The 14,091-nt window shown below is 42.9% G+C and overlaps 1 protein-coding gene across 1 annotated transcript in view; it reads right to left on the bottom strand.

Annotated features, from left to right (window-relative positions):
* lmf1 (lipase maturation factor 1) overlaps positions 1–11,288 on the bottom strand; it is a 457,201-nt gene extending 445,913 nt beyond the window's left edge. The window contains exon 1 of the mRNA XM_078418495.1: positions 11,099–11,288. Within this exon, the coding sequence (XP_078274621.1) occupies positions 11,099–11,288 (190 nt within the window). The remainder of the gene's footprint in view (positions 1–11,098) is intronic.
* Between the last annotated feature and the right edge of the window lie 2,803 nt (positions 11,289–14,091).

The raw sequence follows: 14,091 nt of genomic DNA, 5'->3' as shown, positions 1-14,091 counted from the left end.
ATAGTTATAGACTCTTGTGACAAAGGCTCAGTTCTGATGAAGTGTATTCGAAACGGTGTTACGGTGTCAGGTCGAAGGCCCTTCATCAGAGCAGTGCCTTGATCAGAAGTGTCTTTGACCTGAACCATTAACTGTTTCTATTTCCACAGATGTTGCCTGATATGCTGAATGTTTGAAGCATTTTCAGATTTCCAGTATCTGCAGCCTTATGATTTTCAGAAGCAGCAGTGTGCCATTTTGTCCCTCACACCTGCTCGACCAGTCAAAGGAATATTAACCCAGCCTTTCCCTCAGCAGCAATTTGCTGCACTGACCATATATCTCTTAATATCGAAACAGGTATGTAGGTTAATTGGCTGGGTAAATGTTAAAAAAAAAAAAAAAAAAAAATTGTCCCTAGTGGGTGTAGGATAATGTTAATGTGCGGGGATCACTGGGCGGCACGGACTTGGAGGGCCGAAAAGGCCTGTTTCCGGCTGTATATATATGATATGATATGATATATGAAACATTTACAGCACTTCTCAGCAACCTGAATGAGATTGTTGAGAAGTGGAGAGTTAAGTCACATCTTCCCCACCAGTTAGATGCAAAACCCAATGAAGTGAAAATCAAAATAGGAATATCACTGAATCAAACTGCATTTCTCCATTTCATTCTATTCTACAAACCCGATTTTTGTTTTGCATAGAAATGCTGAGCTAACAACTTCACAGTCAATCTGGAAGACTTCTGAACATCAGTTGTTGAGACAAGCAGCACCAAAACAGACTCTTCGGCCCAACCCATCCATGTTGACTAGGTGTTTCTACTGAGCAAGTCCCATTTACATGTGTTTGGTCCATATCCCTCTAAATCATTCCTTTCCATGTAGCTGTCTAATTATCTTTTAGATGTCACCATTGTACTCACCTCTATCAGTCCCTCTGGCAGCTCATTCCATGCACACACCACCTTTTATGAGAAGAAATTGCCCCTCAAGTCTCTTTTAAATCTTTCCCCTATCATCTTAGACCTATGCCCTCTAGTTCTGGACTCCTCTATCCTGGGGAAAAGGCTGTGATCATGCATCTTATCTGTGCCTCACATGATTTTATATACCTCTATAATGCCATCCCTTAGCCTCATACGCACCAGGGAAAAAAAATCCAACTTATCCACCCTCTCCCGATAACTTGTTCACTTTCATTTTTTAAATTTTATCTAACCAGGTGTTAATGCGAAACCAGAATGAGTACTGGCACAATGATAATGACTACTCTTGCACCTTTTGGCTATCACAGTACGGCCAAGTACCAAGATGATTTTCAGGATTTGTTTTGGAGAAAAACAAAGAACAATTCAGGTGCTCCTGTTGATAGCTCAAGGGAAAGCCTGTTTCCAGCAGAGAGCATAACCTAACATCATCAACTGAATCACTCAGAAAGAAAGGAATGTGCCTATGGTAAAAATGGCCAATCTATAAATTCTGAAGAGAACCTCTGTACCTCTTACACTCTTTGTAACATTCAAGAGAGAGCTAGATAGACCTCTTACGGATAGCGGAGTCAGGGGGTATGGGGAGAAGGCAGGAACGGGGTACTGATTGAGAATGATCAGCCATGATCACATTGAATGGCGGTGCTGGCTCGAAGGGCCGAATGGCCTCCTCCTGCACCTATTGTCTATTGTCTATTGTGAGGTGATGCCTGCTCACATTATTGCAAATCACCTGTTATGCTCCCATTGCCGTTTCCCAAGACCCTGTCAAGATCATTCTTTACCCCGTTTGCTGTGGAATCCTGTGAATTCCTCATCACATTTTCTCGTCTTCCTCCCCCACGGGTGAATGTGTAGCTTCCACTTCCTGAAACCAAAACCGGCCCCTCTCAGCCAGTCAGGAAAAGTACAGCGCTAAGACACTCAGCAGGTCAGGAACCATCTGTCACAAGAACACGTCAACTTCACAGATATTCCGCAAATCCTCAGAATTAGGAAGGATTCAAAATTCAAAGCGTCAGCGTGATCTCCCAGTGGGTGCCCCACGACCTTCTGAATGCCTCTACTGTTTCTTGACTTTGGGGCCTCAGATTTCTAACCAGGCAAGTTTCCTGACCTATTAAAAGTCACCTGCCAATTACTGCACAGGATAGGAAGTGTCTCGACTTTCTCTAACACATTCGCACCCACTCCTGGCAGGTGATCAGAAAGCATTTTTCACAACTGTGTATTACCCCAAAGCACCCCAAAGTACTGTGAAGTACTTTTTAAAAATAGTCACTATAGTAAGGTGGGGGACATGGCAAAGGAAACCTCCTCCCAAAGAATGGTGGGAATTAAACAACTTGGCTACAGATAAGGCCTTAAATTAAATAGATGTGGTGGTGGATTCAAGTGAGAGATATGTATAGCACCAGGTAATAAGCAAAATTAAACTCTTCATCTAAATCCATAAAGCATTTGGAATAAGATTGAAGAATGACTGACACAAACACAGATCTGAGCTAACAGCCATTGCAAGAACATGGTGACAAACAGATTGAGGTAAACAAATTAAAATTCCAGGATATTTGGCATTTAAGGAAAAAGGCAGAATGAAAAATGAGATTGGAAGGTGATGAGCGAGGTAGCTTTGATAAAACATGGCCGTAGTGATGAAGGACCATGACTCAAAGATCAGAACAAGAAGGTACAAGGAGAAGAGAGAACTAACGGGTCTGATATATAACACTCATCGCAGATGCTATATTGTCGGACTATCAATCAAGAAACAGTGGGGTTTAACGTGGCACTTCAATTAATTAAACACTTTACTGCTGATGAGTGTTTATATTCTTCATTCAATTTGTGAATGTCGGTCCAAAACTAGAGCCTTAAGCTTACTGAAAATAATTACACGCGTACAAAGAGCAAGTTTGCTAGATTGAGAAATTAATTGAAAAGTATAACAGTAATGGCATACACCGAGAAATATTTATCGTACTTCTGAATGAATAGGTATTCCACTGAAAAATGTACATATGACCAGGAACACGATTGTTCACGGGTTATGAATCCATTATATTGAAATTAATGAACAATTTGCAAAGATTAAAAGTAGATCTGAACATAAGGTGAATTTTAGAAACCAGCAACAGATAATTAAAATTGATCAGGGCAGAGTAAATGGAACATGAGAATGAGGTAGGAAGAAATACAAAGAAAAAGATGTGTGAGGGAGCATAAAAATGTCCACATTGGTGCCTTAAAACTACAAGAGATTAGGTAACAATGCAGGATACGGAAATAGTGCAGACGTTAAACAAATATTTTGTATCCGTCCTCACAGTAGAAGATAATAACAGCATACCAAAAACAGTAGGTAACCAAGGGGCCACAGTGAGGACTTCAAACAATATCACTGATATTTATAAATTAATACGACTATGTCTGGCGAATCCTTTGCCACTGATAACTGTGCCCCGAGGTCTAAAAGAGGTGGCTGCAGAGATATTGGATGAATTGGATTGCTTTTTCCCAAAATTACCTATATTCTTTAAAAGACCTACCAATTACAAATTGGTGAAGTAGATGTAAATGTTCAAAAGAAGACAAAATACAGGGAACTAATGGCCAGTTAATCTAACATCTGTGGTTGGGTAAAATGCTGGAAACCATTATGAAGGAAGTGATAAAGAACACTTCAAAGGCAGAACACGATTAAGCAGAGTAAACATGTATAACAGAGTATAACAGGGAAATTGTGATTAATATACATTAGAATTCTAGGAAGATGTGACCAGCAGGGTGGTTAAAAAAAAGACCACAACGGTGCATTTGGATTTTCCAAAGAGTATTCGATAAGATACTACATAAATATTACTGCACAAGGTAACAGCTTGTGGGCTTATATGGGAGGTAATCTAATTAAAACATACATGATTCTGAAATGGCCTGACGGTATAAATGCAGAGAAAATGTTGCTTCTCGGATTCCAGAACTGGGGAGCATTGTTTCAGAATAAAGGTTACTCATTTAAGACAGTACTGGAAGAATGCCTTCTCTCAAAGGATTGTGTGTCGTTTGAATTCTCCATTTCAGAAACCTATGGAGACTGAATCATTGAATATATATTCAACAGTGAGACAGATACTTGATGAATCAAGAGAAACATAAATAGGCAAGAAAGTGGATCTGAAACTGTGAACAGGTCAATCATAATTTCAATTTTCAATTTCAATTCAATTATGAGTTTTAATCTGCAATTTGAGAGGGAGAAGGTCAGATCGGAAGTGTCAGTATTGCAGTTGAACAAAGGGGACTATGGAGGCATGAGGGAGGAGCTGGCCAAAGTTAACTGGAAAGGGATCCTAGCAGGGATGACGGTGGAACAGCAATGGCAGGTGTTTCTGGGAGTAATCCAGAAGATGCAGGATCATTTCATTCCAAAGAGGAAGAAAGATTCTAAGGGGAGTAAGAGGCGACCGTGGCTGACAAGGGAAGTCAAGGACAGTATAAAAATAAAAGAGAAGACGTACAACATAGCAAAGATGAGCGGGAAGCCAGAGGATTGGGAACATTTAAAGATCAACAGAAGGTAACTAAAAAGGTAATACGGGGAGAAAAGATGAATATAAAGGAGGACAGTAAAAGCTTCTTTAGGTATGTGGAGGACAAAATTAGTTAAGACAAATGTGGGTCCCTTGAAGACAGAAACAGGGGAATTTATTATGGGGAACAAGGAAATGGCAGACGAGTTGAAACGGTACTTTGGTTCTGTCTTCACTAAGGAAGTCACAAACTATCACCCAGATGTACATTAGTCAGGAAATGGTGTTGGGTTGACCGATGAGACTGAAGGCTGATAAATCCCCAGGGCCTGATGGTCTGCATCCCAGGGTACTCAAGGAGGGGCTCTAGAAACCGTGGACGCATTGGTGATCATTTTCCAATGTTCTATAGACTCTGGATCAGTTCCTGTGGATTGGAGGGTAGCTAATGTTATCCCAATTTTAAAAAAGAGGGAGAGAGAAATCAAGGAATTATAGACCAGTTGGCCTGGCATCAGTGGTGGGGAAGAAGCTGGAGTCGATTATTAAAGATGTAATAGTGGCGCATTTGGATAGCAGTAACAGGATTGGTCCAAGTCAGCATGGATTTACGAAGGGAAAATCATGCTTGACTAATCTTCTGGAATTTTTTGAGGACATAACAAGTAAAATCGACAAGGGAGAGCCAGTGGATGTGGTGTACCTGGACTTTCAGAAAGCTGATAAGGTCCCACAAAGGAGATTAGTGGGCAAAATTAGAGCACATGGTATTGGGGGTTGGGTATTGACATGGATAGAAAATTGGTTGGCAGACAGGAAACAAACTGTAGGGATTAACGGGTCCCTTTCAGAATGGCAAGCAGTGACTAGTGGGGTGCCGCAAGGCTCGGTGCTGGGACCGCAGCTATTTACAATATACATCAATGATTTAGATGAAGAATTAAAAGTAACATTAGCAAATTTGCAGATGACACAAAGCTGGGTGGCAGTGTGAACTGTGAAGAGGAGGGGCTCTCCTCCTCTTGAGGATGCAGGGTGACTAGGACAGGTTGGGTGAGTGGGCAGATGCATGGCAGATGCAGTATAATGTGGATAAATGTGAGGTTATTCACTTTGGTGGCAAGAACAGGAAGGCAGATTATTATCTGAATGGTGTCAGGTTAGGAAAAGGGGAAGTACAATGAGACCTGGGTGACCTTGTACAGCAGTCACTGAAAGTAAGCATAGAGGTACAGCAGGCAGTGAAGAAAGCTAATGGCATGTTGGCCTTCATAACGAGAGGAGTTGAGTATAGGAGCAAAGAGGTCCTTCTGCAGTTGTACAGGGCCCTGGTGAGACCACACCTGGAGTATTGTGTGCAGTTTTGGTATCCTAATTTGAAGGACATTCTTGCTATTGAGGGAGTGCAGCGTAGGTTCACGAGGTTAATTCCCGGGATGGCGGGACTGTCATATGATGAAAGAATGGAGCGACTGGGCTTGTATTCAGTGGAATTTAGGATGAGAGGGGATCTTATAGAAACATGTTAAATTACTAAGGGATTGGACAAGCTAGATGCAGGAAACATGTTCCTGATGTTGGGGGAGTCCAGAACCAGGGCCCACAGTTTAAGAATAAGGGGTAGGCCATTTAGAACTGAGATCAGGAAAAACTTTTTCACCCAGAGAGTTGTGAATTTGTGGAATTCTCTGCCTCAGAAGGCAGTGGAGGCCGATTCACCGGATGCATTCAAAAATGAGTTAGATAGAGCTCTTAGGGCTAGCGGAATCAAGGGATATGGGGAGAAGGCAGGAACGGGGTACTGATTGTGGATGATCATATGATCACATTGAATGGTGGTGCTGGCTCGAAGGGCCAAATGGCCTACTCCTGCACCTATTGTCTATGTATCTATCTATGTATCAATTCCAAGCAGACTTGTGCAGACATAGCCTATTCCTACTACTCCTCTTCACAATCTTCTGTGGCAAAGGGTGATAGAATATCATGCATAGAGAATTGGTTAAAAGACAAAAAATAACAGATAAGAACGAGCATGTTATTAACAAGTTGACAAGGTATAGCTAAGGATCGATGCTAGCACCTCAGCAATCACCAACCCTTATGAAAGAAGTAAATACGTTGTACTCCATCTCTTTATGCAAGTTTACTGAACATAGAGTCACAGACTATAGAATGAGGGCCATCAAGTCCATGCCAATCATCTAGTAGCTTTTTTGAACTAATCCCGTTTTATTTTCCCCACATTCCCAGCAAAAGTCCCCGATTCTACCACTCACCCACACACTAGGGGTAATTTTACAATGGCCAACAAACTTCATATCCCACACATCTTTGGGATGTGGTCGAAAATTGGAGCACCCCAATCAAATACACTCACTCGCATACTTTAATTAACAACACTTTCACAACCTTTATGTTTGTCTGTAAATGTTAATTACATTGGCATAATGTACCACTTAAATTTAATGAAATCGTGCTATTTAAAAAATAGAAACAATCAAAACCTCATGAGTTTTCAGCACTGCCCGCACAATAGAACTACATCCAAAACAGTTACACTTTGCACGTCTATATGCTTTTTCAATTAACTTGGGCAACATCAAGAGTATAGAAGCATTGCATGACTGCATGTAACTGAAGTCCTATGGGGTTATTTTTGCTAAACAAGTTATATTCCTGGAAATTCAGGTGGCAGAAATGTGGAATGATTTCGTTCAGACAACTATTAAGATTTCATGCTTTCAACTTAGTTTACCTTATTAGATTGCGCTGATTTAACTGAAGGTTATGTAAGAAAATAACTGCAGATGCTGGTACAAATCGAAGGTATTTATTCACAAAATGCTGGAGTAACTCAGCAGGTCAGGCAGCATCTCAGGAGAGAAGGAATGGGCAACGTTTTGGGAAGAAGGGTCTCGACCCGAAAAGTCGCCCATTCCTTCTCTCCTGAGATGCTGCCTGACCTGCTGAGTTACTCCAGCATTTTGTGAATAAATAGCTGAAGGTTATAATCTCGAAGTAAGGGATCGTCCATATAACATAGAAATTAGGAGAAATGTCTTCACACAGTGGGTGGTGACCTTTTGTAATTCTCAACCCAAGAAGGCTGTAGAAGCTTGTACTTAATACTGGAGTTAATACTTGTGTTCAGAACAAAGTGATATATTTCTGAATATTCAAGGAACCAAAGAATATAGCAGGGAAATGCTGTGATGGATCAACCAAGCTCTTGTGGAATTACCTTACAGCCTTTACTTCTATACTTACGTCTTTGTTACGTCTTTGTGATGAAAGTTAGATGGGATACTTTATGAACAAAGTTTGAATCTTTTGACTGTTGTAGAAGTTTGTGATTTGAAAATATCCGTGTGAAAATGTCCATTTATGCTGGTTCATACATGTGGAACGTAAATGGAGCTGTATGCATGCAATGTGCTGGTAAGATGACAAGATACACAGAAAGGAACTGGGGGCTCACATGGAGTGACTTCAAAGAGGTGCAGATTGACCAGAGTACAAAAGTTAAGATTTGGTGGGGGAGGAGCAACAAAAAAAAACTCTTGCCTAAAAATAGAAGTTCTCTGACTTAAACTGGGAAGGCAAATTGACAAAGAAAATACAGTGCAATTAAAGTGACAAATAAATAATAAGCATATCTAAAAATTGAAAATATATAAGAAATACAAGGTTTCTTAGAAGACAGCTGAGGTAAAATGCCTCTAATTTCTACACTATCTGAAGACTACCGAAAATGAGTCTACAAATTATCACACTAACACTTAGGGTTTATGCATTCTGTACAGAGAATTAAGAAAGTTGTTTGTTTCCTGCAATATATGCATCATCCCACAGCTCACATGCAAGTGGGATTAGTGTAGATGGGACATGTTGGTCTGTGTGGGCAAGTTGGGCCGAAGGACCTGTTTCCACGCTATATGACTCTATGACTCCAATAGTAAATGTGTGGCCTTCCGAGAGGCCAGGAAGAACCATTAAGTCCAGGAATCTTCAGTGTGTGTGCCACTCACTAATAGTTCCTTCATCACTGAGTCTAAAGCATGCAACCCTGTCCAATAGCATTATAGTGGTGCCTTCAAAAGAAGGCCCACAGCAGCTCAAGAAGGTATCTCTACTGGTAACTCTACTGAATGGCAATGATGAATGGTAAATAAACACTGGCCTTGTCAGCAATGCCCAAATCCTGAAAAGTGAATTAATAAAAAAACTATCAGAGACTGATGCAAGCCTGAAGGATTTCGATCTGAAACGTGGCTTCATGGGATAAGGAATTGTGTTGGGAAGAGGAACAAAGGTTTGAAATGCAGTAGTTATGGGAATCCTAAAAGGAGAGTGTCAGATCCATGCTTAAATCAATGCACAGCTTGAGACACTGTGTAGAATAGAGGGTCCTCGATGGAATGGGAGCTCTGTCCAGGTTTAGCAGGCTGCACTAAAGCAGCACCAGAGTCAACACTTGGGGCAGTACAGTGGCGCAACTGGTCGATCCTGTCCTCGGATGCTGTGTGTGTGGAGTTTGCACGTTTTCCCTGTAAGTGCGTGGATTTCCTCCGGGTCTCCGGTTTCCTCCCATATCCCAAAGACGTCTGGGTCGCGAGGATCCAAGGGAGAACTCTTTTTCTTTAACCAAGGGTGGTTGTAATCTGGAACACACTGCTTGAAGTGGTGGAAGAGGCAGGTGCTGTCACTGCATTTAATAAGCACTTGCATTGTCAAGGCATTAAAAGCTATGGATTAAAAGGTGGGATTAGTGTAGATGGGCAGTTGATTGTTGGCATAGACATGGTGGGCATAGGGCCTGTTTCTGTATTATATGACTAGGAAATGTAATAATGACATTGACAATCAATTGTTTCAAGTAAAATGCACATTGCTGGATGAACTCAACAGGTCATGCAAACTCTGTTGAGGAAATGGGCAGGTGATAATTTGGGACAGGACCATTCTTCAGACTGATAGTGTGGAGGGATGAAAGCGAGGAAAAGAGATCTGGAGGCAAGACAATGCCTAGCAAGTGATAGGTGGATACACCTCTTTTCGCCCTACCTCGTGCAAGGACATCATCCCTTACTCTCAATTTCTCTGTCCCCGTCGCATCTGCTCCAAAATGAGGCTTTCCACTCTAGAACATCCAATATGTCCTCTTTCTTCAGGAAACATGGTTTCCCCCATTGTTGTGGATAACAAAGGGACATATGGATACGAATGGTGGAGCACACAGGACGACTAGGGTGGGGAGGGGTGGAAAGGGAGGATATACAGAGGCTATTTGAAATTAGAGAGATCAATATTCATACCGCTGGGTATTCAAGCAACCCTGCGGTATGAATATTGATTTCTAATTTCAAGCAACCCTGCAGTATGAATATTGATGTTATCACCTCTTCCAAGCCAGCAATGGACCACTGTGGGCTCCACCTTTCCTTCGTCATCAGTGCTGGCTCTGATTTGTTTTGAACCTTTTCATACCTCTAGTTTCCCTCTCCCCTGACTCAGTCTGAAGAAGTGTTTCGACCCAAAACATTACCTACTCCTTTTCTCCATCGATGCTGCCTGACCCACTGAGTTACTGCAGCATTTTGTGTCCACCTTTGGTGTAAACCAGCATCTGCAGTTCCTTTCTACACCAGACATCATTGGATCTAGTCTTGGGAAGCACGGTCAGCCAATTGTCAATGGAGGAACATTTGGGGGAAAACCAACTTTGATGGGACAAGAGACCTGACTGCAAAGAGCAAACCATGGATTAGAAGGGTTTTTTTTTACAGAACAAGGGAAGACCTTTAAAGAATAGATGTTTGAGGTACAGCTTCAATTAATTGTGGTAATCATGAGAAAATTAGTCAGGGTGAAATGGAAATTATAATGTAATGGTCAATAGCCCACACACACTGTTATGATGAAATGTCATTGTTTTGAAACATTATTATTTTTCTATGGATGCTGAGTGTTCCACTGAGTGTTGGTAGCATTTTCTCTTTTTATTCCAAAATCAGTAGCAAAATACTTAAAACTGTATACTCAGGATCACTGTAAACCCATTGAACCACATGGGTTGCAGAGAACAGGGGGATCTGCAGAGGAGTGTGGGGGTCTGGAGAAGGGGGCAGTAGATGGTGGGCGCAGGAGGATTGTGGAAATGTGGGGGTTATAGGTTTGGTGGGTGGTGCAGTCTGGACGGATGTGCAGTCTGGTTTTGATGGGTGCATTTGGGGGGTTTTGGTGCAGTCCAAGGGCTGTTCTGGAAGGTTGTGCTTAGTGTATTCGGGGAGTTTTGTGGGGTCGTGCATGGGTGCATTTATGGGTTCAGTTGGGGGGGGGGGGGGTTGTTGTGGGGAGGTGCAGGCTGGAAGGTTGTGAAAGATGCATTTGGAGAGTTGGGCATTTGGGGTGCAGTCTGAGAGAGGATGAGTGTGGAGGGTCGTGCATGGGGATGATGCGACCTGGTAATGGGGTGTAGTGAATCAAGGGGTGGGAGCTGGTGCAACCTGAAGTGTGGGTGGTGTCATCAGAAGTGAGGGGGGTGGTCATTCTCTCATTCACCCTCCCTCCGCCATCATTTCACTCACAGTAAATGAACGCTATGGAGCGCAGCAGAACTATCCTGGTGAGCCAGAAGGTTCCCGGCTGCAGCCCGGCGCTCTCGGGCTTGCTGTGGCCCTGCTGCTGGCCGTCTTTGCCGGGCTGCGGCGCCCCATCCGCCTCCCCCGCGTCCCCAGCCGCCCGCCGCACTCGCAGCCCCTCCATGGGCGCCGCCATCTTTGCCCGCGCCCGCGCACGCGCGCTGCGCCGGCGCCGCTGCCCCGGGACCTGCTCCGGGCTACAGTGCAAAACGGACCAACCTTCTTCATTGTTAACCCCGGCAATCATTGCACACAGAATGACAATGTTGGAGATTGCAGATTGCACAAGACTGGAGAGCAGAATTTTGTTAAGTTTGCACAATTTACTAAAAGCATAAAGTGCAGGAGTAGGAAAAAAAACCACAACTGCAGATGCTGGTTTAAATCGAAGGTAGATACAAAATGCTGGAGTAACTCAGCGGGTCAGGTAGCATGGAGTAACTCAGCGGGTCAAAGTGCAGGGGTAACTCAAAAGCTCATGATCGACACAAAATGCTGAAGTAACTCAGCGGGTCAGGTAGCATGGAGTAACTCAGCGGGTCAAAGTGCAGGGGTAACTCAAAAGCTCATGATCGACACAAAATGCTGAAGTAACTCAGCGGGTCAGGCAGCATGGAGTAATTCAGCGGGTCAAAGTGCAGGAGTAACTCAAAAGCTCATGATCGACACAAAAAATGCTGGAGTAACTCGACTGCTCGGGCAGCATCTCTGGAGAAAAGGAACAGGTGATGTTTCGGGTTCAAGCCCTTCCTTCAGTCTGAAGGGACCTCGACCCCGAAACGTCACCTGTTCCTTTTCTCCAGAGATGCTGCCCGACCAGCTGAGTTACTCCAGCATTTTGTCTCTATCTTATGTGTAAACTAGCATCTGCAGTTCCTTCCTACGTAGCTCATGGTGTATCTTTGCAGAACATGGATAGGCGACTTTTCGCAGTCTGAAGGGTCCAGAACCGAAACGTCGCCTACCTATGTTCTCCAAGGATGCTGACTGACCCACTGAATTACTCCAGCACTTGTGTCTTTCTCTTTGTAAACTAGCATCTGCAGTTCCTTGTGTCAGCATCCAAAAAAAATAGTTCCCCATGATCTCTTCACGCCACCAGTTCCACATTCATGGATCATTCTCCATACTTTCCATCACTTTCTAGATTTCGCTGCCAGGCTCTTCTCTCCACATTCTGGAAATTGCTTCCCTTAACCTAAGATAAATTTTCTCATGTCAACCCCAGTCTAAACGGTGGAAAGATGATTTATTCAGTATTTCTCATTGATGTTATGTGTTTAAAACATACTTAGGCAGACCATACCCTAGGACATTGAGGGAAGTTAGTGCAGAAATAGCAGGGGCTATGACGGAAATATTTCAAACGTCATTAGAAACGGGGATGGTGCCGGAAGATTGGCGCATTGCGCATGTTGTGCCTTTGTTTAAAAAAGGTTCTAAAAGTAAACCTACCAATTATAGACCTGTTAGTTTGACGTCTGTGGTGGGAAAATTAATGGAAAAGATACTTAGGGACAATATATATAATTATATGGATAAACAAGGCCTGATTAGAAACAGTCAACATGGATTTGTGCCTGGAAGGTCATGTTTGACTAATCTTCTTGAATTTTTTGAAGAGGTTACCAGGGAAATTGATAAGGGCAAGGCTGTGGATGTTGTCTATATGGACTTCAGTAAGGCATTTGACAAGGTTCCACATGGTAGTTTGATTAAGAAGGTTAAATCGTTGGGTATTAATAGTGAGGTCGCAAGATGGATTTAACAATGGCTGAATGGGAGATACCAGAGGGTAATGGTTGACAACTGTATGTCAGGTTGGAGGCCAGTGTCTAGTGGAGTACCCCAAGGATCTGTGATGGGTCCACTGTTGTTTGTCATTTACATTAATGATCTGGATGATGGTGTGGCAAATTGGATTAGTAAATATGCAGATGATACTAAGATAGGTGGTGTAGTTAATAATGAAGTAGAGTTTCAAAGTCTACAGAGAGACTTGGGCCTTTTGGAAGGGTGGGCTGAAAGATGGCAGATGGAGTTTAATGCTGATAAGTGTGAGGTGCTGCATTTTGGTAGGACAAATCAAAATAGGACGTACAGGGTAAATGGTAGGGAATTGAGGAATGCAGTGGAACAGAGGGATCTGGGAATAACTGTGCATTGTTCCCTGAAGGTGGAATCTCATGTGGATAGGGGGGTGAAGAAGGCATTTGGTATGCTTGCCTTTATAAATCAGAGCATCGAATATAGAAGTTGGGATGTAATGTTAAAATTGTACAGGGCATTTGTGAGGCCGAATCTGGAGTATGGTGTGCAGTTCTGGTCGCCAAATTATAGGAAGGATGTCGACAAAATAGAGAGGGTACAGAGGAGATTTACTAGAATGTTGCCTGGGTTTCAGCACTTAAGCTACAGAGAGAGGTTGAACAGGTTGGGTCTTTATTCTTTGGAGCGTAGAAGGTTGAGGGGGGACTTGATAGAGGTTTTTAAAATTTTAAGAGGGACGGACAGAGTTGACGTGGGTAGGCTTTTCCCCTTGAGAGTGGGGAAGATTCCAACAAGGGGACATAACTTTAGAATTGAGGGACAAAAGTTTAGGGGTAACATGAGGGGTAATTTCTTTACTCAGAGGGTGGTGGCTGTATGGAATGGGCTTCCGGTGGAAGTGGTGGAGGCAGGCTCGATTTTATTATTTAAGAGTAAATTGGATAGGTATATGGATGAGAGGGGATTGGAGGGTTATGGTCTGAGAGCAGGTAGATGAGACTAGGTCAGAGAGAGTGGTCGGCGTGGACTGGTAGGGCCGAACGGGCCTGTTTCCGTGCTGTAGTTGTTATATGGTTATACCCCATGCCAATTGTTGATGGTTTCCTATGCAATCTGTTTACTGAACCAACCCAATTTTAATGCATTTAACATAGGTTATATAGAAACAA

Source organism: Rhinoraja longicauda, chromosome 21 (genome assembly GCF_053455715.1).
Source record: "Rhinoraja longicauda isolate Sanriku21f chromosome 21, sRhiLon1.1, whole genome shotgun sequence".
Taxonomy (NCBI): Eukaryota; Metazoa; Chordata; class Chondrichthyes; order Rajiformes; family Arhynchobatidae; genus Rhinoraja; species Rhinoraja longicauda.
The sequence above is the reverse complement of the archived record's forward strand: the minus strand, read 5'-3'. Positions and strand labels throughout refer to the sequence as shown.